Source organism: Papilio xuthus, unplaced genomic scaffold (genome assembly GCF_000836235.2).
Source record: "Papilio xuthus unplaced genomic scaffold, Pxut_1.1 DF826115.1, whole genome shotgun sequence".
Lineage (NCBI taxonomy): Eukaryota > Metazoa > Arthropoda > Insecta > Lepidoptera > Papilionidae > Papilio > Papilio xuthus.
In genome coordinates this window covers 4,572,370-4,599,838 of record NW_013532534.1, presented here as the reverse complement: position 1 = coordinate 4,599,838, position 27,469 = coordinate 4,572,370, and the positions used below count along the sequence as shown (strand labels likewise).

At 32.8% G+C, this 27,469-nt stretch overlaps 1 protein-coding gene across 1 annotated transcript in view; it reads right to left on the bottom strand.

Annotated features, from left to right (window-relative positions):
* Tmtc3 (Transmembrane O-mannosyltransferase targeting cadherins 3) overlaps positions 1-27,469 on the bottom strand; it is a 185,467-nt gene that overhangs the window by 24,582 nt on the left and 133,416 nt on the right. Inside the window, exon 2 of the mRNA XM_013319908.1 lies at positions 3,312-3,448. Within this exon, the coding sequence (XP_013175362.1) occupies positions 3,312-3,448 (137 nt within the window). The remainder of the gene's footprint in view (positions 1-3,311; positions 3,449-27,469) is intronic.

Below are 27,469 nucleotides of genomic sequence, written 5' to 3'. Positions count from 1 at the left end.
ATGCTCAAGGTCATCCAATGACTTACTAGATGACCCAATTCTCAAAATGATTCTACCATTTACTTAATCTGTATGCTTAAGATGGAATGGAAAATTAAGTATAATCCAAGCAAAGGTCGCAGGACAACGTGTATCCCTAATTAGCAGTAAACAGGGATACAGAGGAGAGCGATTTCATTAAGACAGGCTTAATTCAAGTACTGTCCTACAAAAAAACTTGAGACTGACTTACCTAGGATCTATATAATTTCCACACTACTTCGTCGACTAAGAAAAATACCCTCTAAAATAGTGTAAAATGGTTATATTTTATGTTTAAAAATATCAAAAATTGTTACAAAATATTTTTCTAATTTTAATTCAGTGTTTTAGTTTGTACGCAGCGAACATTTCGATCGGAAATCGAATTAGCGTTACCATGGCAACGCCAAATTAAGTTTAATTTACGTTCAAACTGACCACGGGGTTGTTGTACAATATTTCAGTTAGTACGTTTTATTTTTTATTACAAAATACGCTTGGTTAGCCGTGCAACTGGAAGCTATTTGTTTGTCAAAAGCACTTAATTAACAGCCATTTTCTCATATCTCTATCTCTGTCATAGATGTTTTTAGCGACCAGTTCTACAACTAGTTAAGCTTAAAGGTGCTTAATATTTTATGGAGTTCTGGAGTATAATGTTTGTTGTAGTCCCTAGTTCGTTTACTTTATTCTTTATTCTACCCCAATCAAGAATGAAAGATTGAAATATTGTCATCAGGTGAATGTCCCACGTGTATAAAAAGATTTTCAATTAAAAACCGAGAAGTTTCAAACATTGCGTTTGAAATTAGAATTTGAAAACGTGGAAATTAAGCTTGGAGCATGCATGAGCCAGACAGTCGGGAATTTGAAAGTAACTCTATTATAAGTTGAGAGTTTATATTTTTCGGGGTGAAAATATTTTGAATTTTGAATGAGCTTAAAAAAGCTTAGCCAACTTGTGTGTTCTTATAATGGTTTACCGTTGGTTTCTAAAACGAAAAACATCACAGAGATAAAGATATGTTTTGAACAGAGATTTTGGACTCAGAAACCTACGGTTAGTCATATGTTTTGCGTTTATCTTTTGGCGATATTTCAATTTATTAAAAAAACCGTTCGACATTAAAAATATAAATTTACAATAAACGCAATTCGTTTTTATTCAAAAACTAAATCAGAAAGCTTTATTCACAATTGTCTTATGAAAAGAAACAGTCTTAAAATAAATTGTTTTTTTAATTTTATTTCCTATCCAATCAGATATCTGAGTCACTAGTTAGGAATTGCATTAATTAAAAGAGTATTATAAGGAAGAGCTCAAAAATCATTAATGAGATTAAATAAGCAAATTGGATATTGAGCAGAAGTGTGACTTAGTTCGCGTCGGACGGCGAGTGTCCGTAATTAGCAGTAACTGGGGGATTTGGCGGACGTCGGCTTGATTAGACTTGGCTTAATTCAAGCAGTTCGCTTCCTGCCGCCGCTGTTTGCCTCCCGGGATGTTTATTCGGTTAACTTAAGGTGTACATAATTGGAATAAAAGTACATTTTTAATTGAATGTTGTGGTACAATAAAAATTTGATTTATATTGTTATGTGTAAAAAAAAAAAACTTGAAATCAAAAATCGTCGTATAAGTGATAATAGATCTTTAGACTATCTTAGAAGTCATATAACTTAATTCGAAAAGAAACCGATGACTCTGTATGAAAGGAATTATCTCGCCAATGACCAATTCTTTTATTATTTAATTGTCCAATTATAGATGAAAGTTATAAGTAAGTAGGATTATAATTTAACGAAAACGTAGCACCGCGTAGCACACCTATGTAGCGCCATCTACAAAACATCAAAAACAATTTTTTGTCCTTCAGATTTACGTAATAGGTTTAACCATTTCAGTAAAAGGCTATACAAGGGGTGAGAAGTAATTTCAATTATTTAAAATAGGCCGTGGAAAATAAGGTGTTGCGGTGGCATTAGTAAACTAACCATAAAGCCGTGATTACGTGGAACGTTTTAGTGAATTATTTAGCAGCACTTTCTGCGGCACGGTGGAGCTATGAACTCCTAGTAGCTTAAACTTTTTGCTTTGTTTGAAAATTATATACATAGTGGATTAAATTAATTTTTAAAGGATAATGTAGCATATTTAGATAAATAAGGAATAAAATACGTCTATAACTAATAAGGGATAGAGGTAAATCGTTCCCGGTTCACAAATCTTGTCTCGTCTTTGATAATAAAATACTTTGTCGTTTTTTATCCTTTTAAATCGTAATTGTTTCTCGTGAACTGCTTTTGAATAACGAGTAATAATCCATTTACTTAACATTTATTAATATTAAGATTATCAAAAGTAATAACAGATTCCTTTAATCCTTTCTTGTCAGGTAAATACTTACACCGACTGAGGAATAACTGTGACATTTTCGCGAGACGTTAGATTACTGAAAAATAAATTGGGAATTCTTTTTGATCCATCATCTCGTTTATTAAATCTCGAATGTTAAACAGGCGCGCCCGGCACGGTTAATGCCTACAAGGTGATTTTCTCTTTAAATTAAGATTTCCATCGCTCTTTTTAATCTACTTTTATGCTGTAACCAGAAATTGATTATTTTTTTAAAGATTTCACATCAAAGCGTTCTCATTTTAAATCTTACCCGTAGCTGAGAAGTCATTAAAAATACGACATTTTAAATAGGGTTTGAGGATTAAATTAAAAATGGTTAAAATATTTTACACGAAGTCCAATCAATCAACATGTTTGAAACAAGTACGTTTCAAAGGATCCAATTTTTCTGTTTTTGCAAAGTGAGTTTTTTTTTTTATCAGAAGGCGGCAAACGAGCGAGCGGCCACCTGAAATCGCTGAAATAGCGAAGTGACCGTTGCCCATACACATACGCAATTGCACATGCGTTGCCTACCTTCAATCGACGGAGGAGAGGATACACAGAAAGAAAATATTTTCTCTTTCCATCATCCTCTCATCCGGAAAGTCCAATTCCACTTCCCATCCTTTCCTTATAAGAAAAGGGTGGGAAGGGAAAGAGGACTAAATTAGGCCTCCGGGACGCACACTCATCACACGAAACGCGTAATTTCTTCCATTTCACGCGTGTTTTCTGTGTGGTGGTGGTATTTCACCGGGCGAACCTGGCCAATTCGTGCGAAGATGTTAAAGCGGGTTCTAACACTCTTACTCGAGTTCGAAAGAAGGCGCAATATATTTAAGTACAGAAGTTATGGCAGAGTTAGTTAGCATGTTATGACGTCACTCACCTGTAATAGAGCAGCGATACAAGCGCGTGCAGCAGTAGATTAACGAGGTGGTAGCCGGCGGGCTGCAGGCCGTGCACCGCATAGTTCCAGCGGAACGTCAGCACGGTCAGGGGACGGTACGACTTGTGGGATTGCTCCTGTAACAGATAAATACAGTTAATATGAATATAGTACTCTAATAGTAAGGGGGCTTAGGAATTAAGCCAAGAACAAACATATATATCGTTGGATGTTTGTTAAAAGGAATCACCAAAATGGCTGGATAGATCTTGCTGAAACTCGGCATAAATATAGAACATAGTCTGGTACAAAACATAGACTACTATTTTTTTTAGTTCTGCTCGGAGGGAGTCGCGGTCACGGTCTAGAGATAACATTTTTTCAAGACTGTAGAGTCTGAAAAAATCGTACAAAAGTTTATCTTATTTTTCTTTCCTTTAAAAGTGCTTTTCATCTGTTTTATTTAACACGGGTTAATAAGATCATTGATTTAATCCTTTGCAATGGTATCAAATACGACTGTAGTAAATGTAAATGACACTTTGTATCCCTTTGACATCCTACTTGAATTAATTACGATACAATCATGTTTGTTTTTCGTTCCAATTAGCTTTGTTCTTTGTTACATCTGCTAGAGATGGTAATGGTAAATCTTTTTAATTTATTCAATCAATCGATTCAAAGAGTACACAGATCGAAGAATCGTTAATCGTTTGCATAATAACAAATGAAGCTTTTATTTGTTTGCAAGTTAGTCTCTCAAGATATTCCATACTAGCAGTCGCCCGCGACTCCGTCCGTGCTGTGCATTAGAATAAAACTAATTAGTAGCCTATGTGTTCTTCCAGACTATGTTCCGGAGATATCTTGTAACAAACATCCATCCATTTAAACTTTCGCATTTATAGTATTAGTAAGTAGTAAGATAGGTTTTAGTTTAAGTTTTTATATAGGTTTACTTTTTAGTTTCCATTGCCAAAACTTGTGTAAATGTTTTTGTGCAGGTGTTGCTGCAGTGAAAACTAACTGTTATAAGAATTAAAACGTTGCAATAAGAGTTTAAAAGCAAGCACATTGCTATTTATTATGGTTAGAATGGCGGGGACCGTTTACCGCGCGTTTAAACCTAACCATTAATGTTTAAAACTGGATTTTTACAATGCGCTTAACTGTCTTTTAAGATTATATGCCATTTATATTAATTTTTATTTACACCGTTTAATTATCTCTGCTTTAATGCATCTAGGAAATAGAAAAATATTTAAAACCGCCTTACACGTTCAAAAATTCTCAAAATAATTATTCCAGTTTACTTAATAGATTTACAAAAGTAAGAATAAGTGATACTATTTCTTTTTTTTTTGTGCAAAATATTTATTTTTTATAAGAAAATATGTAATAAGAAAAGAATAATAAAATAATAGGACAGAAACTTTTTTCATATTGCCTCGAATATCTTCTAATAGGAACGTTGCTCCGAGGCAGAAGGAACTTAATTTTCCTTCAATTGCTTGTTATTTTTTTTTATGAAAATGTTGTAGTAATTCTGTACAAAATTAAACATCGCAACATTAAAGTAAAGTTTACTTAACAACATGTTTTATCAAGTATTTTTTTTTTATATAAATTATTAAAGTTTCTTCTAATATTTAAAATACATAGAGACTAACAAAGTATTGTTAATCCCAAGGTTTATCCAACTTTTTTATTATAACGTTAAAAAAATGAATAATCCTTTGTAAACCCGATTTTTGGGTTCATTAGATTAATAATATTCGAAAGTTGTGATTAAATTATAATACTTAGGAATAATATTCTTTTATTAATTTAATTTATTTTCAAGTAAACGTAAAAAAAGGTAAGACATTTTCATACACAATACATCACATTAATTTTACCAATGTGGTCTATACGTTCTTCCAGTTAATCCAATAGATCATTACTTCCGAAGTTACCTGGTTACAAGCATCCATAAATCCATTCAAAACCTCACACCTTACTAACGTGATATATAAACAAGGCTAAACAAACACGTATATACTTCCGGTGGCGGCACCGACTAGTTAGACTAGTGAGTGTTTAGCCGTGTTAATATATCAGTTTAGTATAATGTCTCACGAAAGTTTGAATAATTTAATCACACCTTACTAATACTATTAATGTGAATGTTTGGATGGATTATTTGAAAATATCTCCAGAAAAGCTGCACGGATCTCGCTGAAATTTTGTACAGTTGTACAACATAGTCTAGAAGAACACAGGCTACTTAACAAGGTTTTTTTTTTTAATTCTGCGCAGACGGAGTCGCGGGCATAAGGTAGTTTATAATATTACTAAGCAGTAAAATTAGGCCATTGTCGCTTAATTTCCTAGTTATATAAGGCGTAATATAAAAAAGTAATTTCTTTCTCTCCTCTCGTATGATGGAAATGTAGATTCGATTCGGTGCGCGTATCTCGGAATTGGCAATTTGGATTTAAGTGCATGGGTTTATCTCGAACAAATTCATCAGAACGGTCGTAAGGGCTTACACTGAATCCAAAATTATATACGATTTCTTTTTCCCGATAAAATAACTGAACAAAACCTCTGTATATAACGCGAATATTGCTTATACCATCAATAATTGAAACAACAAAAAATATATTTTAATATTGAAATATTAAATTTTTACATATTAAATCGTTCTAAGATATATGAAATGAAAAATAAATGAAATTTGTTTTAGTTTAACAGATTTAATAATAAAATTAATAACAGCGCCATCTAGATTTCATCATTTAAAATAATCATCCAAGTAAAATAATATTTTCTCGGGTAATTACATAATGCTGGAGGTAGCTACGTATAAAATTCGTGTTATACGATTGCATGCTGCAATATCTTTGGGAAATGGTGGCTCCTGCACTTTCCTAGTGGAATTTATGTTCCTAATTTTCTGCAGTCGTGCTTTAAAAAGACGGGTATGTTAAGCATAAATATACCCGAATAGAAATGTTAATATTTAAACAAGACAACGAGACCATTTCAACCTAAAACTTTTATAAATAACGTTGTCTTAAGTCCAGTGAGCGACGGGCCGCGTCCGCGAAATAATACCAGTGCCACTCATCCTGATGAAGGGCCCCCGATGGGCTCGAAACTAGTCGGTGCCGCCACCGGACGTATATACGTGAGTGTTCAGCCGTGTTTATATATCAGTTTAGTATAATGTCTCACGAAAGTTTGAATAATTTAGTTGTCTTAAAGGTGATTCAATTAAAGAAGTGTGAATCAATAACCCAGGTTTTTTCGTTGATTTTCCACAACCTTATATTGTATATTAAATTGTGTCAACAACGAGGTAGTCTATGTAGTTTTTTATATCTTGAAAGGTTACAATTTTTTTTATATCACCAGTAATTAAATTATAGTGGTACCTCACCCTAATTATGGCCTTACCACGAGTAGCAATTAATCTTACTTCTTATATCCTACTAATATTATAAATGTGAATGTTTGGATGGATGTTTGTTTGAAGGTATCTATAGAACGGCGGAACTGATCCCGCTGAAATTTAGCATAGTCTGGAAGAACACATAGGTCACACTACTAAGCCGCGGGCAACAGCTAGTAAAATAAATAAAAATGGTAATATTAAGGTTAGATAGTCTTTTTAATCGATAAATACTGTAAAATACAATAAAACCATATTTAAAAGATAAGGTACACGAATAAAATATGCTTTAGTAAAAAACAAACGTAAAGCTCCGTGGCAATGTATTAAGCGCAAGCTACTCTTTTTACGTATAAATCACAGTTTTTGTTCACTTATTGTGTAGCTACGAGCCACAAGAGGGCAACTATGTAGAAAATTTCTTTTACGTTACTTTGTGTTGCTTTAACATAGAGATAGCAATTTGTTATCAAAAGTCGTTTTTGCCGAGATTGTGGCACATTTTTTGTACATTGTATCCACAATGGAATGGCATCAGAGATCCCGAGAAAGGTTAATTCAATCTTTATCAAATATACTTCACGATTATATTCTTTTGTAAAAGGTTACCAAATATTATGGATAAATGTTTAACTAATACAGCTAGAGTTAATTCTATTGAATGTTACGACAATAGTAGGTTTACGAGCTTACCTAACATAGTAATTATTCGATCGAGAACCAATAGTATAATTTTAATGAAGCTATCGCAAATCAGACAAATGAAGTACAAAGAATGTTAATAATTAAAGGAATTATTTAAAAAATAGAACATTTTTTGTCAATTTAATTTATTTGAAAAGTGTCTTAAATTAAGTATTTCTCATAATCTTGTGCTAGAGAGAAAACAACTAGTTTTTTTTTTTATTTCTACTACTAGTAAAAATATTTAATATAACTTTAACATTAAAATAAAATAAATTTAGGTTAAAATATGAAATGGGTGAACAATTACATAAAGAGCCGGTTAGCCGCCTTGTAAAAGGTAGTTTCAAACGCGAGACCGTTTCGGTGTGCCTACTGCATGCTCCTCATTCTGACCATAATTAATGCCTGCACACTAATGCTTTAATTGTGCTAACGTTTGTATTACATAATAGGACATTTAATTATTACGAAAATTAACTTAATTACATACAGTTGCGTAGAAATAGAGCAATAATTGTAGAGTCTTGTTTAGTGGATATAGTATTTTTTTTTTGCAAAAGGTGGCAAACGACCAAGCGACCACCCAATTCAGCAAAATAGGATGACCGTTGCCAACTTTAAATCGCCAGAGAGGACGCACAGAAAGTGGATATTTCCCTTTTCTATGCGCCCCCTCCACTGCCAAATCAGATGGAATTATAAGGGTGGTAAAGGGAAGAGTACTAACATTAGACCTCCGGCACATACAGTCTCAGACGAAACACAGAATCGCTTACACTTCGCGCCTGCCTTCTGCACAGTCATGGCATTGCATTGGTCGTGCCGCCCCATTAATGCATAAGTTATTGCCGGCTCTACCACTTTTACAGTAATTTAATGGTAAAAAATAACATTTTGAACTGATTTTATTCTAAACTTAAAGTTACTAACTAGAAGTCGTACTTTAAATTTCTTTTTTTACTTAATTTTAAATAACTTAACGTTATTGATTCGCCCTTAGCTAGCTTAAATACAAAATAATCAGTACTAAAAATAGATTCATATACTTATGTTTGATACTTTGTATGACTTTTATAACGTATATACAAAAAACACTGAATCAGCGAGTGACGGGGCACTTAACAACAATGTACAACCTTTCTTAAAGAATTTCCTCACCTTCACATTTTACGAAAGACGGTGAGGTATGTAACAATAACTAATATAGGTCATCATCATGTGCCTTAAATAAGATTTATAATAAGACAAGTGGTTGCCCTATTTCTGGAATATACAAGATTGATAACAAGTTCGAAAATATTTCGTACATTTTTTTTATATCAAGGTGGCAAACGAGCGAGCGGCCAACAGGAATCGCTGAAATAGCGAAGTGACCGTTGCCCATAGACATACGCAATTGCATAGGCGTTGCCTACCTTTAATCGACGGAGGAGAGGATGCATAGAAAGAAAATATTTTCCCTTCCCAGGCATTCTTTCATCCGCAAAGTCCACTTCCACTTCCCATCCTTTCCTTATAAGAAAGGTGGGAAGCGAAAGAGGACTAAATTAGGCCTCCGTACATAATATATATATGCAATTTACGAGAAATATTTTCATTGCGTTGAAAAAACACTTATGGTTTTTCTTGTATCATGAATCTTGTGGTTTCAATTTATATAATAACATTTTTTTTTAATCATCTCATCATAATAAAAGCAAAATTCCCACGAAGACGCGATGCCAACAGAGAAAAAAAGTGAAATTAATCTTTATGTATGAGGATATCATCCATCAAAGTCAAAATATAATTCAAACAGTTACTAATGTTTTTCGTCACCTAACGCGACTTGAGTTTTTTTTCATTTTTTTGCATATTTATTTACCATACTGTTGTTGTTAATTTATTTTATATATAATAGAGTATTTATACTTATATACAATAATTTTGATACGATGCAATATATAAATTTTTTATATCATGTGGTGGCAAACGAGCGAGCGCCCTCCTGAAATTGCTGAAATTGCGAAGTAACCCATAGACATACGCAATTGCATATGCGTCGCCTACCTTTAATCGACGGAGGAGAGGATTCACAGAAAAAAAAAATATTTTCCCTTTCCACGCATCCTCTCATCCGGAAAGTCCACTTCCACTTCTACTTCCCATCCTTTCTTTATAAGAAAAGGTCTTTATAAGAAGGGAAAGAGGACTAAATTAGGCGTCTGGGACACATGCTCATCAGACGAAACGCGGAATTGCTTCCACTTCACGCCTGTCTTCTGTGTGGTCGTGGTATTTCACCGGGCGAACCGGGCCAATTCGTGCGAAGATGTTAAAGCGGGCTCTACCACTTTTGTTCAAAATTTGACAAGCACTTTCATATATTCATATGTATCTAAAACTTCATTTCTAAGATAAGATCTATTAGTAATGTACTTATTGTAAAAGGTCAAGAGACTATTTAAATGCATACTTAGACACAAAAAAAATTTAAAGTTGCGGGAACTTTTAATTTTCAATAAAATTATTGTAACAAACATTAGGTATTAGGTTAAAATATATTACAATAGGGGTGTTCCACAGACTATAAATATCATTGCAAGCGTCTAACTGCGTTGTGAAGCTTTACTACCGTACAATTGATTGTGGAGCCTAGCGTTTATGTACAACATTGCATATAAAATTACCATTGCCTTCAGCGTGCTTCAAATATTATTTCTCTTTTAAACCGATCATGTGTACCAAAAGGTTTAGTCTTAGAGTTACTGGATAATGTGTTACTGGAGTTTTTATGTTACTATTTGGTGGAATACGTCTTACTGGAATACTTATAGTATTATTTAAAGATTTTGCAATATTTATTGAAGTCAAATATTTTCCTAAAACACTTACCTTAGTATCGCTTAGTATTTCGTCTTTTACCGCTAAAGTAAAAGCGTCAGTGCCCCTATAACAAGAGTAGCTCGTCACTTCACTCCCCTAAGTGTTAAAGTGGAAACCATTTCACTAGTACGTATAACAGACGTGTCGAAATGCAGTTGTAAGGCGATATAATGATTTGTTACGTTATACCAAAGTATTGATCGGTTTCTCACTCCATGGTTAAAACTTCACTTATCTACCTAGTATAAGCAACTGTACCATAAATCTTATATATTATTGTTATAAATGCGAATGCTTGGATTGTTAGGAATGAATAGATGTTTGTTAGTTGCATGGATTTTGATAAAATTTGCCATTGAACTAGAACAGCCTGGAAGAAAACACAGGCTACAAACTTGTTTTTCTTATTCTGCGCAGACGAAGTCGAAGTCGACAGCATTTAATAAAACAATTTGACAGATTCTATTTCGTGGGTCTATTTGTTCGGCGTACATTTTAACACACTGTAAAATGTTTTATATTTTTGGTTTTGTTATAAGCCAGAAAATAATGCATAAAATAGCACACATAAATCTAAGATAGTCATAGTATGGGTTATAGCAAATGCTTGCATATTAGGAAACAGCTTAATTTAAATTTGTAAACGGGACTAATAGGGCATGGAATTAATTTGCTCGACGACCGCAGCTCGGCTTACTCGAAAGCGCATTACACCTTACGGGAACCCAACGAATCGTAAAATGCAAGACTAACAACTCCTTTGGGCTATATCGTTGAAAAAATATATCCGCAATTAAAGAAACAAATCTTTGGTTTTTGTTTCTTTTTTTGCTGCAGTAGCACTGTAATGAAGTTACTTCCAATTATTACAAAGTCTCCCAAAGTTATGTTGAATCCCATTGAGCAGTTTTCTTATTTAGTATTTGGTTACATCCTATATAAGTCAGTAAATAATTTACATAAAATTTATTCATACGAGGTTATTATCTGAAATTAATAAAATACTATTTAAAACTAATATAATTTAAGTTGTTATGAAAACTTTAGCGATCCATCGTATCGTAGTCGTGTCGTGAAGTGTAAAGCGCTCAACTAATACGATCAGGAAAGTTATGACATGTAATATTTATTAGCGGCAGCATATTGTTGCCGGTGATAAATATACGGACGTTATGACAATCCACGCTGCTTCACTACACCTTGTGGTATTGTAAGAATCATTCATTTTATTGTTATGTTCTTTACAATATATTTTCTCTTTGCCTTTATCTTATTTATCTTCTACATGCTACCGACGAGTTCTTGGATACTTTGGACATATTGTCCGGAGACACCCCGACAACCTCGACAAATTGATTGTGGTTGGAAGATCACGGGGTCCATCACCTACCCGCTGTTCTGATCAAGTGCAGGCTATATTGAGACTTAATATTACGAATACCCTGAGACAAGCCGAAGACAGCGTGGAGACAGCTAGTCGACGCATTTGTAAAGGCATATCAAGACGAACACGACCTTCAGTTGTGAAGTATCCGAAGAAGAAGAATATTATATATTATCTTCTTCTTTAATTTCTTCTTTGTGTGTTATTTTCTTGTTTACTTTGTACTTTATACCTATCATGCATTGCAATTGGGTTTATACAGAAATAATAAAGTTGTGGCAAAGAGCCAGGCAAGCTTTCTGGAATTATTTTAAATACCGGTATTAACATTAAGAATAGTTTAATTTCATTCTAAGAAACAATTAGTTCAATGTATTATATTTTATGTATAGCTATAACATAAAACGTAAAATGACTACTTATCTTCAGATGGGTTCAAGGAATCTGGATTAAATTTACTACAGATTACTAATAGTCTTGAATAGCAATGTTTGGCAAAGGCTACTAACTCGTCGTGATACTTAGTATGGACTACATTGCATAGAGATTCCTTGTCTGGTTTATCTGGAGATTAATTGTGGACAGTTTTATTGTGATAAAAATGTTTGTGTCATTATTACCCCATGCATTGTTATAAAAGGGTGAATTATAAAGAGACGAGCGATTTCGTGAACCCCTTTTAATAGCATTCACGTGCCCGCTTTTAACTCTGACGTCAGCCAAGTATCTCATGTGACAACTTGATCGCATACTTTTGACATAGTTGTAATTCATTAAAAGTTTTTGATTTTTTAAAATAGATAGCTTGATTTATTATTAATCAGAATTTCTTATAGCATGATCCTGGCAGATATCTTTTGTTTTTTTTTTTGTAATGGAGATAAAGTAAAATATTAGCAGCTTTATGTTTATTAATACCGTTACATAAATGCGTATCACTTTTTAACATATTTTTCAGGGTTCCAAACGTTAATTCTATTCAAAACTATGCGTCCGCGTATGCGTAACCACACAGAATACAGGCGTGAAGTGGAAGCTATTCCGCGTTTCGTCTGATGAGTGTGTGTCCCGGAGGCCTAATTCAGTCCTTTTTCCCTTCCCACCTTTTTCCTCATAAGGAAAGGATGGGAAGTGGAAGTGGACTTTCCGGATGAGATGATGCAAGGGAAAATATTTTCTTTCTGTGCATCCTCTCCTCCGTTGATTAAAGGTCAACGGTCACTTCGCTATTTCAGCGATTCCTGGTGGCCGCTCGCTCGTTTGCCACCTTATGATATAAAAAATGCGTAACATTGGAACTTAAAAGCTGGAAATATTGAAATGTTTGTTTTTCCTTTCTATGATAAGACAAAGTACACAAGTCACTGTAAAAAGTTAAACATATTGTTGATTGGTAAACTTCTGCGAGGCTGAAAACTTTGATTACATTGAGTATTGTAAAAACGTCGAGTGTTGTTCTTAACTTCCTAGTTTTAAAACAAAGCAGAGAACAAAACGCGTTATCTTTCCAGCACTCAGCAATTGAAGAAACTTCGTATACAGTTCTCCAGGGCCAGTTTAATATGGCACTAAAATAAAAACAAGTTCCATCTTATTAATACAGGATCTGTTTTTATAGAGATTATTAAATGTAAGATCTCACGGAAAGTTTTTTTTTATTTCATTCTTTTTTTAATAAAAATAGAGTAAGCACACTACCGGAATAAATTCATATCTTAAATTAAGTCCAAGCGTAGTTGACCTCACATACATATTTGAATTTCGCAGTTTTGTTTTAATTGCACGATGTTTTTCTACACCTTAAGAATGTCAAACGGCGTTTAATGTCATCTTACTAATATTATAAAAGCGAAAGTTTAGATAGAAAACTCAACGGATCTTGATAAATTGGCATGGAGGTAGAACATAGTCTGGAGGAACACATAGGTTAATAATTAAGTTTTTTTTAGTTATGTACGGACGGAGTCACTGGCGACAGCTAGTAGTTCAACATTTTAAGTTAGACCCAGTACGGAGTAGTTGACCCAATCTTTGAATTTCGCAGTTTTGTTCTGATTGCACAATGTTTTCCTTCGAAGAATGTCGAATAGCGTGTAATGTCATAGTGGAATAAATCACGTTCTACGGCAATAAAATTAACGTTGTCGTGAAGTGTTCAACAAGCCTGTAGGAGTGGAGGGGTGGATTTATGACGAGTGATATTTATTAGCTCCAGCGTATTGTCGCTGGTGATAAATGTATGAACGTTATAACACCGGCATCCGCCACCTGACATGGAATTTCATTTAAAAAGAAGCCCCCTGTATATCACGCTCGTTATTGCTAATTTAGGTGCGCTATAAATCACTCGAATGGGGAACTTTTTTTGCACGTAACTTAAAATTATTGGCGTATGCATTCAAAGAATTATATTCGCTTTCTTTAAGATCAAATATCGTTCAAAAAACACTAACGATAATACGTAATATTTCCGACGTTAATACTAGCTGTAGCACGCGACACCGTCTACATCCAAACCAAATTTCAGGGAGATATATGTAGCCGTTCTGGAGATACCTTCTAACAAACATCCATCTATTTATAATATTAGGAAAAAAGTTACATAAAAGTGTAGACACACTTTAATTATGTATATATATGTAGTTATATAAATTATAATGTATATTTTTATGTTATATAAGACAAAGAATTACTTCTTTTTTTACTTTTACAAGTGAACATTAATGAAGTAAAGAAACATATTTGCTCGACCTTTCCGTTCTGTTGTTTCGTTAAGGAAAAAGAACATCAAAAAGAAAACTTAACACAGAGATTTGAAACGGAAAATCGCCAAGAGCTAAAGGCGGCTTTCGAGTAATACTCGTTACGAAAAATTCTTTCTTTTGTTTTTAACGAGGAAACGCAATTTAGATGTTACGTGTACAATACTCCACGATAATTTATTTCACAGTAATCATATGATAATCATAATTATTTTAAATCAAAAATTAAATTTCCTTTGACATTAAGATTGTTTTTTTTTTTCTTAGAAAGAAATGACTATTTTACTATGTCCCTCAAAAAAAGGATCAAAAACGCAATACTAACTGCTACATCCAGAGTCAATAATAGTCACTTAAACAGTTCTTAAGTGCAGATTTAACCGGAAATATACACTAAGGGCCTCTTTTAGTAAATTCTGAACTTACTATGGCTGTAACATGTTAATTTTTTTTCCAGAAAATTTTGGAAATTTTGCACACGTATTATGCTAATTGTATTTACAAAAGAAACAAATTTAAAGCACAATTATTTTGCAGACCTCAAGTGCTTTTAAACAATTTATCATTAAGTGTGAATTCGAAGATGGGTGAAAATAAAGAAAACGTTTCCGCAAAACACGAAACCCTCAGTTAGCTTTTATAGAACACGAATAAATACAATGAGTAAGATTGATAGTCTGAATTCTATTCTTGGAACAACAAAAGAGGCAAGGAAACGTAAAATCAACGAATAAATACATTAGATAAAACTGGAAATAGGCTATGAATACGGCACGAATAAGAAGAAATAAGATATCGATAATAAGAAATTGTTTTAAAAATAAATTTCCTATGAAATCAAACAAACAATAAATTTTTATATCTTTTTATGGCGAAAAAAGACTTGTTTATCAAATAAAGTGTAATCTAATTACTTCTTTGGCAAAATTCAATAGTTTAATTAAGTAGTATTTATAATTACCTAATATAAATAATTTGATTTGAAATAAAAAAAAACTAAGTTCGTAGTCCATGCACTATTCTAGACTGTAACGTATTTCTTTGTCACGTTTATTAAAATTATTGAATCTTACTAATATTACAAATGCGATTGTTTGGGATGGATGGGTGGATGGTTCTCGTTGAAATTTGGCATAGATGTAGAACATAGTCAAGAAGAACATAGAGGCTACTTATGATGTTTTTTTAATTCCCCGCGGAAGGAGTCGCGGGCGATAGCTAGTTTATAATATTGGTACGGAGTAAGATATTAACCGTGGTATGCTAGCAACAACCGCCTTGGATTCCTCGTTTGCTTACTTATAATAAAAAAAAGTCATAAATATCAAAATGTAAAGTGAGAAAATCTAATTTCATGGAACATGTATAAATATTCGCAAGGATAATATAGTAAATGTCGGGGTCCTTTTCCCATCAACTTGTGAACCCCGCCCGAGGGTTAATAAGGGACAATTTTAGGGGTGGACGAACTTAATGCAATCTTGACATCAAAATGGCGTCGTTATAGTTGCCTCCACTTATCATGTCTCATTTACGTTATAATGTACGTTGAAATTAATAGTTTATGATTTATTTTGTAGAAACATTTGAATGTTTAAATGTATTTTACAGTTTTTAAGAATATAACCATTAATTAAAATTTAATTGTATTGACGATCTTTTTATAAGAGACATAACGTTTGTCAAAGCAAATAAAAAGGTCGGAAAAGAATATTGCCTTAAAACAATTAACATCTTTATTATTACTTACTAAGTTAACAATTCAATCTTGCCTTGCCTCTTTAACTAGTAACTGTATTTAAGAGGCGGAAAAAATATAATTATTTGCGTAAAATAATAGATTTAATAAAATTATGAAACTTGAAACTTAAAACAATCATCTTTTTAGGTAATTCAATGTTAGTACCATTAATGTATACGTAAAAAAAGTGAATAAAAATTCTATATTTTAAATTGAGAACAAACGCAACAGAATATAAAGTTCACACGAAACCACAGATAGAAAGAAGATAAAAAAGAGAAAATGTTATTCAATACTTTCTATCTTCCATCAGAATGTTACGATATGCATAAGGTTTATCTTCCAGTGCAAAGATATGGCGATAAAAGCGAGTCTTCCAGCACACGTTGTTAATATACATTGAAATGAGGAAAAAAACCTTTAAACCTCTTTTCCAAACTCATAAAGAACTGGGACGGAATATCGCCTAAAGCTGAATGCCTTACGTAATCCGCGGCCATCTTTGCTTTAACACGAGAAAAAAGAATTTTACAAGATGTAAACAAGCCAAGATTTCAATGATAATATAAATAAATATGCATGTAGTTATAAAATAAGTACTATAATTATTACAATTATAAAACACATTAATAATTTTAAATAACTATAAGGAAACAGAAACTATATTAAAATGACTTTAATATAATTTCAATTCTATAGTATACGGTGCGATTCAACTACGCAAAAACGTTATTGCACGAAATTAAAAAGAAATCTGCCAAATATTTTTATCTCGTTTTTTTTTCAAGAAGGATAGAAAAAATATTTTTCCTAAGAGTTTTTATTCACTGGCACCTACGATACACAAATCGACCTGTCGTTGGAGGGGCCGAAATGCGAAAATATCGCAAAGCTTTTTAAACTTATGTAATGATAAAATATTTTTTGAAACGGTTATAAAACATAGTGATGCTAGCCGAAGCCAATTTGAATTCATTCGCTTTGTTCCATATAGGAATGGGTCCAATCTATTACACCGCGGCAAGGCTTGCCAGTGTAGTCAGAAGTACTTTCGAACAATTTATAGCGGTAGAGTTAGGTTGTACGTTTTTAAATGCAAAAGGTAAAGATAACTGTCTTTCTTACGACTACAAACAACGTAAAAAAATTCGATAATAAACGATTTTTATAAAACCATAATGAAATACAATAAAATAAAGTCATTAAAAGTACGCCTTTAAACTATATCTATCTGAATCAAATTTAAAATAATAATTTTTTTTTATTTTTTTTATCTTAAATTAATCTAATTATTATCGGACAATCATTTTCGTAGAATTTTTTTATCGTTTACAATAACCCTCAAAACTCATATCATGGGTTATATTGTGAGTTTAATTTGTGCGGAAAGTGAACTTGTCATTACGTTTGGGAGGTGAAATAAGGTGAAAGGTGAGGTTGAGTCACGTTGTGACGAGTCAGTATCCAACGAAACGTCAGAAACTGAAGCCGAGCAAATTGGATTATTTTATTGATAACGAGAAGGCAAAAGGGCGGGAAAATATTAGGTAGTAGTAATAACATGATATGATTTCGTAATATTTATTTTAATAAAAAGTTTTAACTCAAAATAAATATGCATGTAATATTATTTTTCTCATAGATATGTATAATACGTAGAACTGACTATAATTGATCCTTGAGATCGATCCTAACATTATTTTAATTACTTGGTATGTATTATATTAGATTAAAAATGTCATATAAAGTATGTATTTGGTTTTCCAAGTATGTATTTGATGCATTAAAATCAGTACGCTGTTGTGAGTTGGCTGTTTTCCAACAAATACTGCCTTAATCTTAGAAAATGTTCCTCTTAGGACTATTCGATTTGAACGTAGATATGTAAAGTTTTGCAAAACCGAAACGAATTATGTAAGATACTAAAGAGAGTCTGAAGTTATCGAGGATTAAACTTCATAAATAAAATAAGAAATAATAATTCAATCTTATCGTAACGTATACAATTTGTATATTTAAAAATCTCACGTAATAACAATATTATAAATGCGTATGTTTACATGGGTGGATGTTTTTTGAAGGTATTTGCTGAACAGTTCAACAGATCTCTCTGAAATTTGGCATACATATAGAACATAGTCTGGAAAAACGCATACGCTACTAATGATGTTTAACTAAGGCCCTTCGGTTATAAAAAGAAGTCGCGAGCGACGGCTAGTAATCGACTAATTTTAGCTCCATAAAATAGTAAGCATTGGATATTAAATGATAATGCAATATTAGTTTGGTTTCAGGGTTCCCTTTCCCTTAAATCGTAAACGTCGCCTGAGGGCTAATGGGGTACAATTTTAAGGGTGGCCGAACATAATGTAATCTTACCATCAAAATGGCTGCTTTATAGTTGATACTCTAAAATGCGTATTAGTCATGTGTAAAATGACGTACGTAAGAAAATGAAATTCTTTTACTTATTCCTTGATTTCTTAGCGTAGAATGTTCGTTGTAGAAATTCCTTTAAAAGGTTATGATCAGATTAATTAACTTTTTAAATTAAGGAAAGAAAAATCCCCACTGACTATACCCCATTTCAATCATGAGCACAATACGAATCAACTACAAAAAACATTGGTTTCTTGTGAGCTGGGTAATATATAATATTATAATGGATATTAAATAATATTATAATCTTGAATTTTGTTCATTAAAAACTAAAAAATCATTTTTTATAGTAAAATATGGGTTTTTTAAATGTCAACTTAATCCGTAGTCAGTATCATACGGCCACATATTATCGATTCCTGTTCAAAAAGCCCACAACCGACGGTAAATATTCACAAGGCACTCAAATTTTAATGACCAATTTGCTATTTAAAACATAATTGCTCTTACCATGAATTACGAAATAAACTATTTTATAAAAGCTTTGCACTTTATGTTCAAATTAAAGAAAACTTTTATCTTTTTGCCAGCAATTTTTAACATCTAGAAGACGATAAGATTTAAGTGTTTAATCTTAATTTTATTAATTAAGACGAAATAAAGATAAAACTCTGAATCAACGCCATCTAGTTAAAAAATTGCGGTAACACTTTATAAAAAAAGAGCTTTCTATGGTTTTAGTTTTGTATGCTGACTTTTTATCACTGTTTTTGACCAAGGCCAAGTCAGTAAGTTGATTGCCTAATCCTAGAATTTTAAAACCAAAATCCCTGTATATAACGTATCTCTATTTTGTCAAAGATATATGTGTTATGCAGGGTTTTAGGTCTCAGAAACTAACAACAAGAGAGATAAGATGTCTGTCGTCGTGATAGTTTGTTACAATCGATATGAGACGGGCGAGACGAGAGAGGCGAGGCGAAGAGACGTCCACCGGTAACGTAATAATACTAGTAATGAGATTCTGTGCCGTGGTAACGACGCGCTTTAATGAGTTTCAAGTTAACCGATCTTATGGCACTTCTCGATGATTGTTTGGGTTTCCACTGCTGAAAATAATAAAGACACCAGGTTTTTTATGTTAGTTATTTTTCAACGTATAACCTTATCATGTTATTCGTATTTAGTTCACATCTATAGCTCAATCGTAGTTAAATAAATCAATAAAAGATATTGTGAAATTATTCGCTATCCTAAGTCGATATCTCGCTAAATCGTCTAGACCAGTGATTCCCATACTTATTCTGACTACTGCCCATTTTAAAAATAAATATTTTTAGCGCCCCCATATTATCAAATATTTATAAACCACTATAACTTCAAATTAATATATTTAATTATTGTGATCTATATATGTATATTAACGGAGAATTCTAAACGAAACTTTCACTATAACCCGCAACTTGAAACCTGCAGCGCCCACTTTGGGAAAGACTGGTCTAGACTGTGGTTGTCTGGTACAAACGGTTGAATTAATGTTATTTTCGACACTTTGACTATATTCAACGCTACTGAGGTCAATAATTATTAGGTATTTAGAGATAGTTAACATTTTATTTGTAACAAATTTACAATGACAAAAGGTTATGAATAAATGACCAAAAACGAAGAAATAGTGTTATAAGAGTACGCATTTTTTATCATGGAAATATTATAAAATAACATTATTGTAAAAATTTCAAAGTATAATATCATTATAACGTTTTAATTCCACGCATTATTAAAATTAAAGGCTATATTGCGAATAATTACGCAATTCAGTTTAAAACCACAGATCCATAAAAAGGCTTATACTCTTAATGGAAGCGATTACGCGGCAGCAACTGGAAGTGACAATCACAGACCTAAATTAACTTATCAGTGAGTCACACACGGAGCTTGTGGCTGGCTTAATATCATGGCGGATAGATAATTCAAGCAAAACAAGCCACAATCGCGACGCGATGAGCCAACTCGACGGCGGGGATAATGTTAGGGTAGTTTCACACGAAGGCAGAACAGTAACATGAAAGGATACATTGCAGTACGCAAATTCTAGAGTATTGTATTATGAAAACAGCTAAATGTACTACTCTGCTTCACACATCTGCCCTCGTGCGAAATCAGCATTAGCTGTATGATATCTCTATATTAGATGAGTTTATTTGTGTTATGTTTACACGGAGATAAGACAATTTCTGAATCATCATATTCAATCCCGCTATAAACCCACGAAAATAAATAACACTTGGAAAATGAAAGAGAAGAAACCATCGCTGTTTTCGTAATGTTGTTTGCGTGTCTGATTGCGGAGAAGTTTATGATTAGGTACAATCGTTTTAGACAAATGACTTAATAAAATTATAATAAAATAATACAGACAAAAGCCAGGCTTGAAGCAAATATGCGATAGAAATACCCCATAACATAAGCTTTGAGTATGAAGAAACGGACTAGGCCGAGCCGCTGTTGTACTAAGTAAATTCTTTCACATTTCGCGGGGGCTGTGGGCGTGGGATACTATGTTAAATTAAAAACTTTATGAACATTTATTGCCTCAAATATTCACACAAAACAAGCAACCAAGTTAAGAATGCGTGTGCTTTACTCGTCCTGTTTCTCAAATGTCTATGTAATGTAATACAGTTCACTAATACGACTATTAATAATTCATACTGATGGTATTTTATTATGATTTTATGTCCTATAAAATAAATACAAATAATAATTTCGTTGCTTAACCCTTTCGTTGCTTTTTATTATCTATCAAATAAAATATTATTTCATATTTAGATAAATTTATTTGCATCCTTTTTAGTGTTAGTATTTTTATTTACTACTTATTTTATGTAACTCAGTTCATAAACAATGATTGAGTGAACCAGTTTTCACTAGGCGTCGTTAAATGATAGTTGTGTCTTAGAAATCTCCACTGAGGGTCTTCCTTAGTGACCCATAAACGAGTCTAAGTGCGGCAATTACAAACATAATAATGTTTAAAGAATCCTTTAAATCCGTAATATAAAGCCGCGTAAAATCTAACAATGTATGTATTTAATTTAGTTGGGTTTTCTTAGTCAATTTAATAAGGGTAAGTATCAAAAATCTCATTTGTATTCCATGGCGTAGGCTGGATACTACGCAACAATCCGGGTAACGAGGGATCAGTGGGCTTTGCATTTTCTAACAAATTCACGGAAGTATTAATGGAAGTCTAACTAACGCCCTCTATTACTTATAAGTTTAATGTGTTTCTTTATTCCGTGAAGACTTTATTTTAGTTAGTTCTCGTAGTTTAACTAGCTTACTTTATCTATACTTAGGAAATACTAAGATCAAATTCAGTTTGTTATAAGATTGTACTTTGGCGTTATTAATTTTTTAAATCAAATTATTAACTCGATTATTTGAGTAACATTAAGAAAATTAGATATAATTATTTTTAGATTTTATCTCTACTCTCGTTAGTTTTATGTCATTTTATATGCTTTTAACATAAAATTTCCATGATGTGCAGAATAACGATCTAGGGTACAGTATGTGGGACATGCAACGTTAATTTCTCCAGATCCTTTTGCCCAATTTAACAAGGGTCGGAACGGTAAAATTGTATTCTATGCTCCAAAGAATGTACTGACGAAAAAGCTTAGGGTAAGCTGACCAAATTCTTCCGAGCGAGTTACCCGGATATTTAAATTAACGAGTCAAATAAAATGTATTATATTACAAGAAATTTTACACGAATTACACGCACGCTTATATGTTATATTTAATATAATTTTTATCCTTAATTTTTATTCTCTTTCTGTGCGTCACGTCCTCCATCAGTTGAAGTTAGGCAACGTATCTGCAATCCGTTTGTTAGTTTGCCATCTTGGAATGAAAAAAAAAAGAATTTCTTTGGCACATTCATCTACAATACGGAACGAGTTAGTTCTGCGTGGTCATGTTGCACATGTCAGTAAGTCATTGGTGCGGTAACTAATGCCACTATGGACTCTACCACTGTTAATTTTATTATATCTATTAATGATTTGGTATTTTCATACTACTAGTATTAAAATACCAAAATATCAACATACACTAGAAACGTTTATTTACTATTTCAGATACGGCAGCGCTCCGTAGAGATAAGGTCCTATTGTGCTACGAGGTGCGGGCTCGATCGTTGAGTTGCAGGCGGTTTACTATTCAACTACATTTCCAAACTGTCATTCAAAAACGATTAAGTCTATATTCGATACATTAAAATGTACAGTCAATTTAGTTAAATTTTTTATTCAAATTTGAAAAATGGCACTTTGCCTTCTCAAGGATACATAATTGTTAACATTGCATAATATGTGTGTATTATACGATAAACTTTTATACTAATCATTTAGACCTCTACTATACAATTCTGATGAAAAACGATCCGCAACGAAGAACTCATGGCACGTAGTAGAGAGCAGCCGATAGTCGCTGACCAAGCAAATAAAATGACCCAAGTGGTCATGGATTGTCCACGCGCTTCGTCGGGATTCCAGTCACATCCCCAGGGAGGCTCTGGTGTGGATACCGCTAGGAACAAGAAGAAGCGGCCGTCATAAACAAACTTGGCGACGATTAGTACTAGTCGACATTAAGGCTATCGGGCTGACATGGCCTAAGCCCAAACGCAGAGACCAAGATCACTGCCTCACTTCGGGGACATAGGAAGTCAAGTAAGTCAGTATACAAATCTATGCTATTATGAAACGCAACTTTGTTAAGTAAAGTATTTTAATAACCCTTTCTCTAAGTTACTTTCATAAGGATTCATAAAAAGGAGTTTTAATATTAGAAAAATGAATACGCCAATTATAGGGTACGAATGAAAAAGTTATCGGCAAATTACTAAAGCTTCGCTTTCAGCATCCCCTCCCCTGTCCGTCCCCTGCGACGGACTTCTGACACCGGCGATAGGAAACTTTCAGTGGAACGAAGCCGTATAACATTTTTAATGAATATTAATTTCTCGTCGGAAAATCAAAGTTTACTCTCTGACAAAAGTCGGTAATTACTAGAGACACTTTTTTGTTACTCCTTATTCTCACCAACGAAACTTGGCTCTTGTTTTTCAAACTAAAAGATCTTATCGTTTTACAACTTTACCCTTTTCCTAAGTTTCATCGTTAAATTACGGCTTCTTGTTTTTAAAACAAATATTCAAAGGGTAGTTAGTAATGAAACGTGATCCGCACTTTTTAAGTTTTCGTTCTAAGATTTTTTTTGTATAAGAGAAAGGGGCAAACGAGCGGCGGCAACACCGAAATGATCAGCGACACCCATGGACATCTGCAACACCAGAGGAACTGCAGATGCGTTGCCGGCTTTTAAGGAAATGGTATGCTCGCTTCTTAAAGGCCCCTATGTCGTATAAGTTTGGAAATACCGAACAAATAAATTGGTTTATGTTTTTAATTTTAAATTTTGATTAAAATTATTACCATATTAAATGGATGAATGAAGAAAGTGACACCAGATTTTGGACATACATAAGTTTTATGTAGGATTTTTTATTTTTTTGCACTTTGATGTAATACTATAGTGTGCACTAACTGATTTAGGAGAATAGTGTTAAATTGTAATTCGAAATATGACATAAGTACCAAAAACTATTCTTGGTACTTATGTAATATTGATCCCACCTATTTGTGGGAATAGCAACACATTTTCGAGAACTTAATTACAAGGATTTAAATTAAAATCATAAATTTCTTACATAGCCTTAGTTCAATTAGACTACAGTTGGCATTTTAGAATAGCTCGACCTTAATAAGTGATTTTGAAAATTAACTTTAAACAAGTATTGTTTTTTTTTAATTCTAGCTAAAAAATGCGTTTCTATTTTATAAAGATTTCATGTTAAAATGTTTTTATTACGTAATTTATATTCAACTATTTAATTATTTTTTATTCCATATTATTATCTAACAATAAGTGCTCGTTTACGTTTGACTTGTTTTGATTTAAGGAATTAAGGTTTTTATCTTATCTCCTTTTAGAATTTAAGAATCGGCTTTTGCTTTCAATTCTTTACATAACCTCATTAAATTTCGCTAGCAAAGTACTTAATGGTTAAATGAATAAAACTATTTTTTATTAACGTTTAAAGAAAGAAAAGATCTTTCATTGTAATATAAAAAGTTTCGGTTAATATTCTTTAGAGTTTATTTGCAAAATTTTAATGAAAACCCTTCAAAAGTTTTCTTGAAAGTTTGTACAAATTCCCTAAAATAATACCTATGTCTTTTCTCAAGGGATCAGAGCAATAGAATCGATCGTTATGACCTATTTATGCTCCGCAGACGACTGCAGATACCTGTGACCTCTTTAATATTAAAAAAAAAATCAATGGAATTTACGTATGAAATATTTTCAAAGATTATATTTAGTTGGTTTAATCCTAGTCATGAACTACGAATTACTATTTAAAAATTTTGATACAAGCAATCCATCTAGAATCAAGCATTTAGGATGCTTGATTATAGATGGATTGCTTATAAGGTTATAAACAGGAATGGGTAGTGAATTGTCGTATGATCCGTTTGAGTAGCACCCTGTAGTACTGAGTCTACGAAATCGTTTAACAGTGTGTAAATTTAATCTCACTAAAATTATAATAGCTTGGATGGATATAGGGGTGTCCGTTAACATGATTCCAGAACGTCTGAACGAAATTTGGAACAGAGGGCCTAGAATGATTATTTGAGACACGCGCTTTCGTAAATTCATCAACTGATCAAATGACGTTACGAAAACATTTTCAGGAACATTCGTAATAGGCCCTCAGAACTACACTCTGGAATTTTGTTAATTTACTAATATTTCTTGTACCATTCCAAGTAAGCTCGTAGATTGTAATAGAATATGGTAAAGACAATAGTCGAATGGCGGGATTCGAACTCTGTACCCTTAACCATTAGGCTATTGGCGCTCTACTAGTATAGGCTATTTTTTTAATTCTATGCGTATGTAATGACGGTAACAGTTAGTATGACTATTAATTCTTAATTAAAAATATTTTATTATAAAAAGCACCTAAATTATTTGCAAATGTCTTCCCTCTGTCTGATTACGAAAGTGGCAAGAAATGACCCCGAGAAAGATTTTAATGAATATTAATACCAGTTATAATATGAAAGTACCTTAAGGCAAAAATCACTAATTACTTAAGAGGTCCTCAACGCTTTTTTCATAACTTTGTGCAAGTTAAAAAGGCTTTTATCTTTTTTTTCAATCTTTTAATGTGTACTTTTCACAAATTGACTTAATTTTTTAGCGTTTAATGTAGTTTTCATTTGGTGCCACTCCGCGTCAGAATTCGAGTTAGAAATTTAATTATAAGTTTAGTTCCTAAAAAAAGAAACCTACTTATGGCTTTTGACGTAATATAGAAACAACACTAAAGTTATAAAAGTATAACAGAGGGTTTCTGAAACAAAAATTTCTTTTTTCACAAGGATGACTGTTTTAGGCAGACATTTTGGTCTCAGAAACCAACGGTAAAAGGGTTTAATTAGATGAAAATAAAGCTAAAGGAAAGTGTTTTAACAATATTTAATTAAAATAGTAATTACATCGTAATGAAAAGAATTAAAAATATCTAAATTTGAATTTTAAAATTGGATTCTCAGGTAGATTTCCAAATCGCTTTCATGATGCTTCCAAACGCTGCCAAATGTTTTCTAAAAGTGGAACGTCCGAAATTCCCTAGCTATGGAAATTCTCTGCATATTTCGCGTCTGATTAAAACAACCTGCGAGTATTACGCTGCGAGCAAGGAAGATTTCCATTGTGAAGCAGATAAAGGGGTAACGAGCCATCCGGCTCGCAACAATGGAAGCCACGCTTTCGATATTAGTTATACTCATATCACAGACTTGGTGTTGAAAACAAAGCACTTGAAATCTTCCTATCAATCACAAATTTTTATTTTACAATTAATTACAGAATCTTACTATCTTACTAATATTATAAATGCGAATGTTGGTTTGTAAGTATTTCCGGAACCGTCAAAAGATTTTGTTAAAACTTGGCACACATGACATAGTCTGGAAGAACAAATAGGTTACTTATTTTTTTGATAATTCCATGTGGACGGAGTCGCGGACGACAGCTAGTTACTTATATATAAGGATGCTAATTATATTCCAGCAAATATTTTTAGAACGGTGTTTATGTTTTTGTGTGTATGTATGTCCCTCCTTGACCGATTGTAAGACATGAGGTATAATTCGTTTCATATTATTGTCATAGATGTACAGTTTGTCGTATGTGTTGTAATGTTATGTATGACCACTTACTTTTATGATTTTAGTATAAATTATTTTATCATCAGCTCACTTTACGGCCCCACTGAGGGTCTATGAGCCTACCCTTAATCAAGGGTGACTAGGCCTTAGTCAACCACGCTGGCCCAGTGCGGGTTGGTTGACTTCACACATATTAGAATTTCTTCTCAGATATGTACAGCATCACCATGTTTTTCTTCACCGTAAGAATGTCGGAATAAATGAACATATGTAATTCGAAAATCGAATAACGCATTGGTACATGGCGGGATTCGAATCAATGACCTGCAGATTGCAAATCGAGTGCTTAACCCACTGAGCCACCGACGTTCAAAATTATTATTACATAATGTAATTGCCGACTGGGTAATTATAATTAACGCTACATAACACAAAACATATAAAACAATAGGGATAATGGTTGCAATCTGCACTGCGCAACACCGGATAGTGCTGTAAACGGCTTTGATTAATTGTTGCTAATTTCGTTTGTATGCAAGGACTGTGCCACAGACCAAACTCATATGTTACTAGGATTTTCTAAATGTTG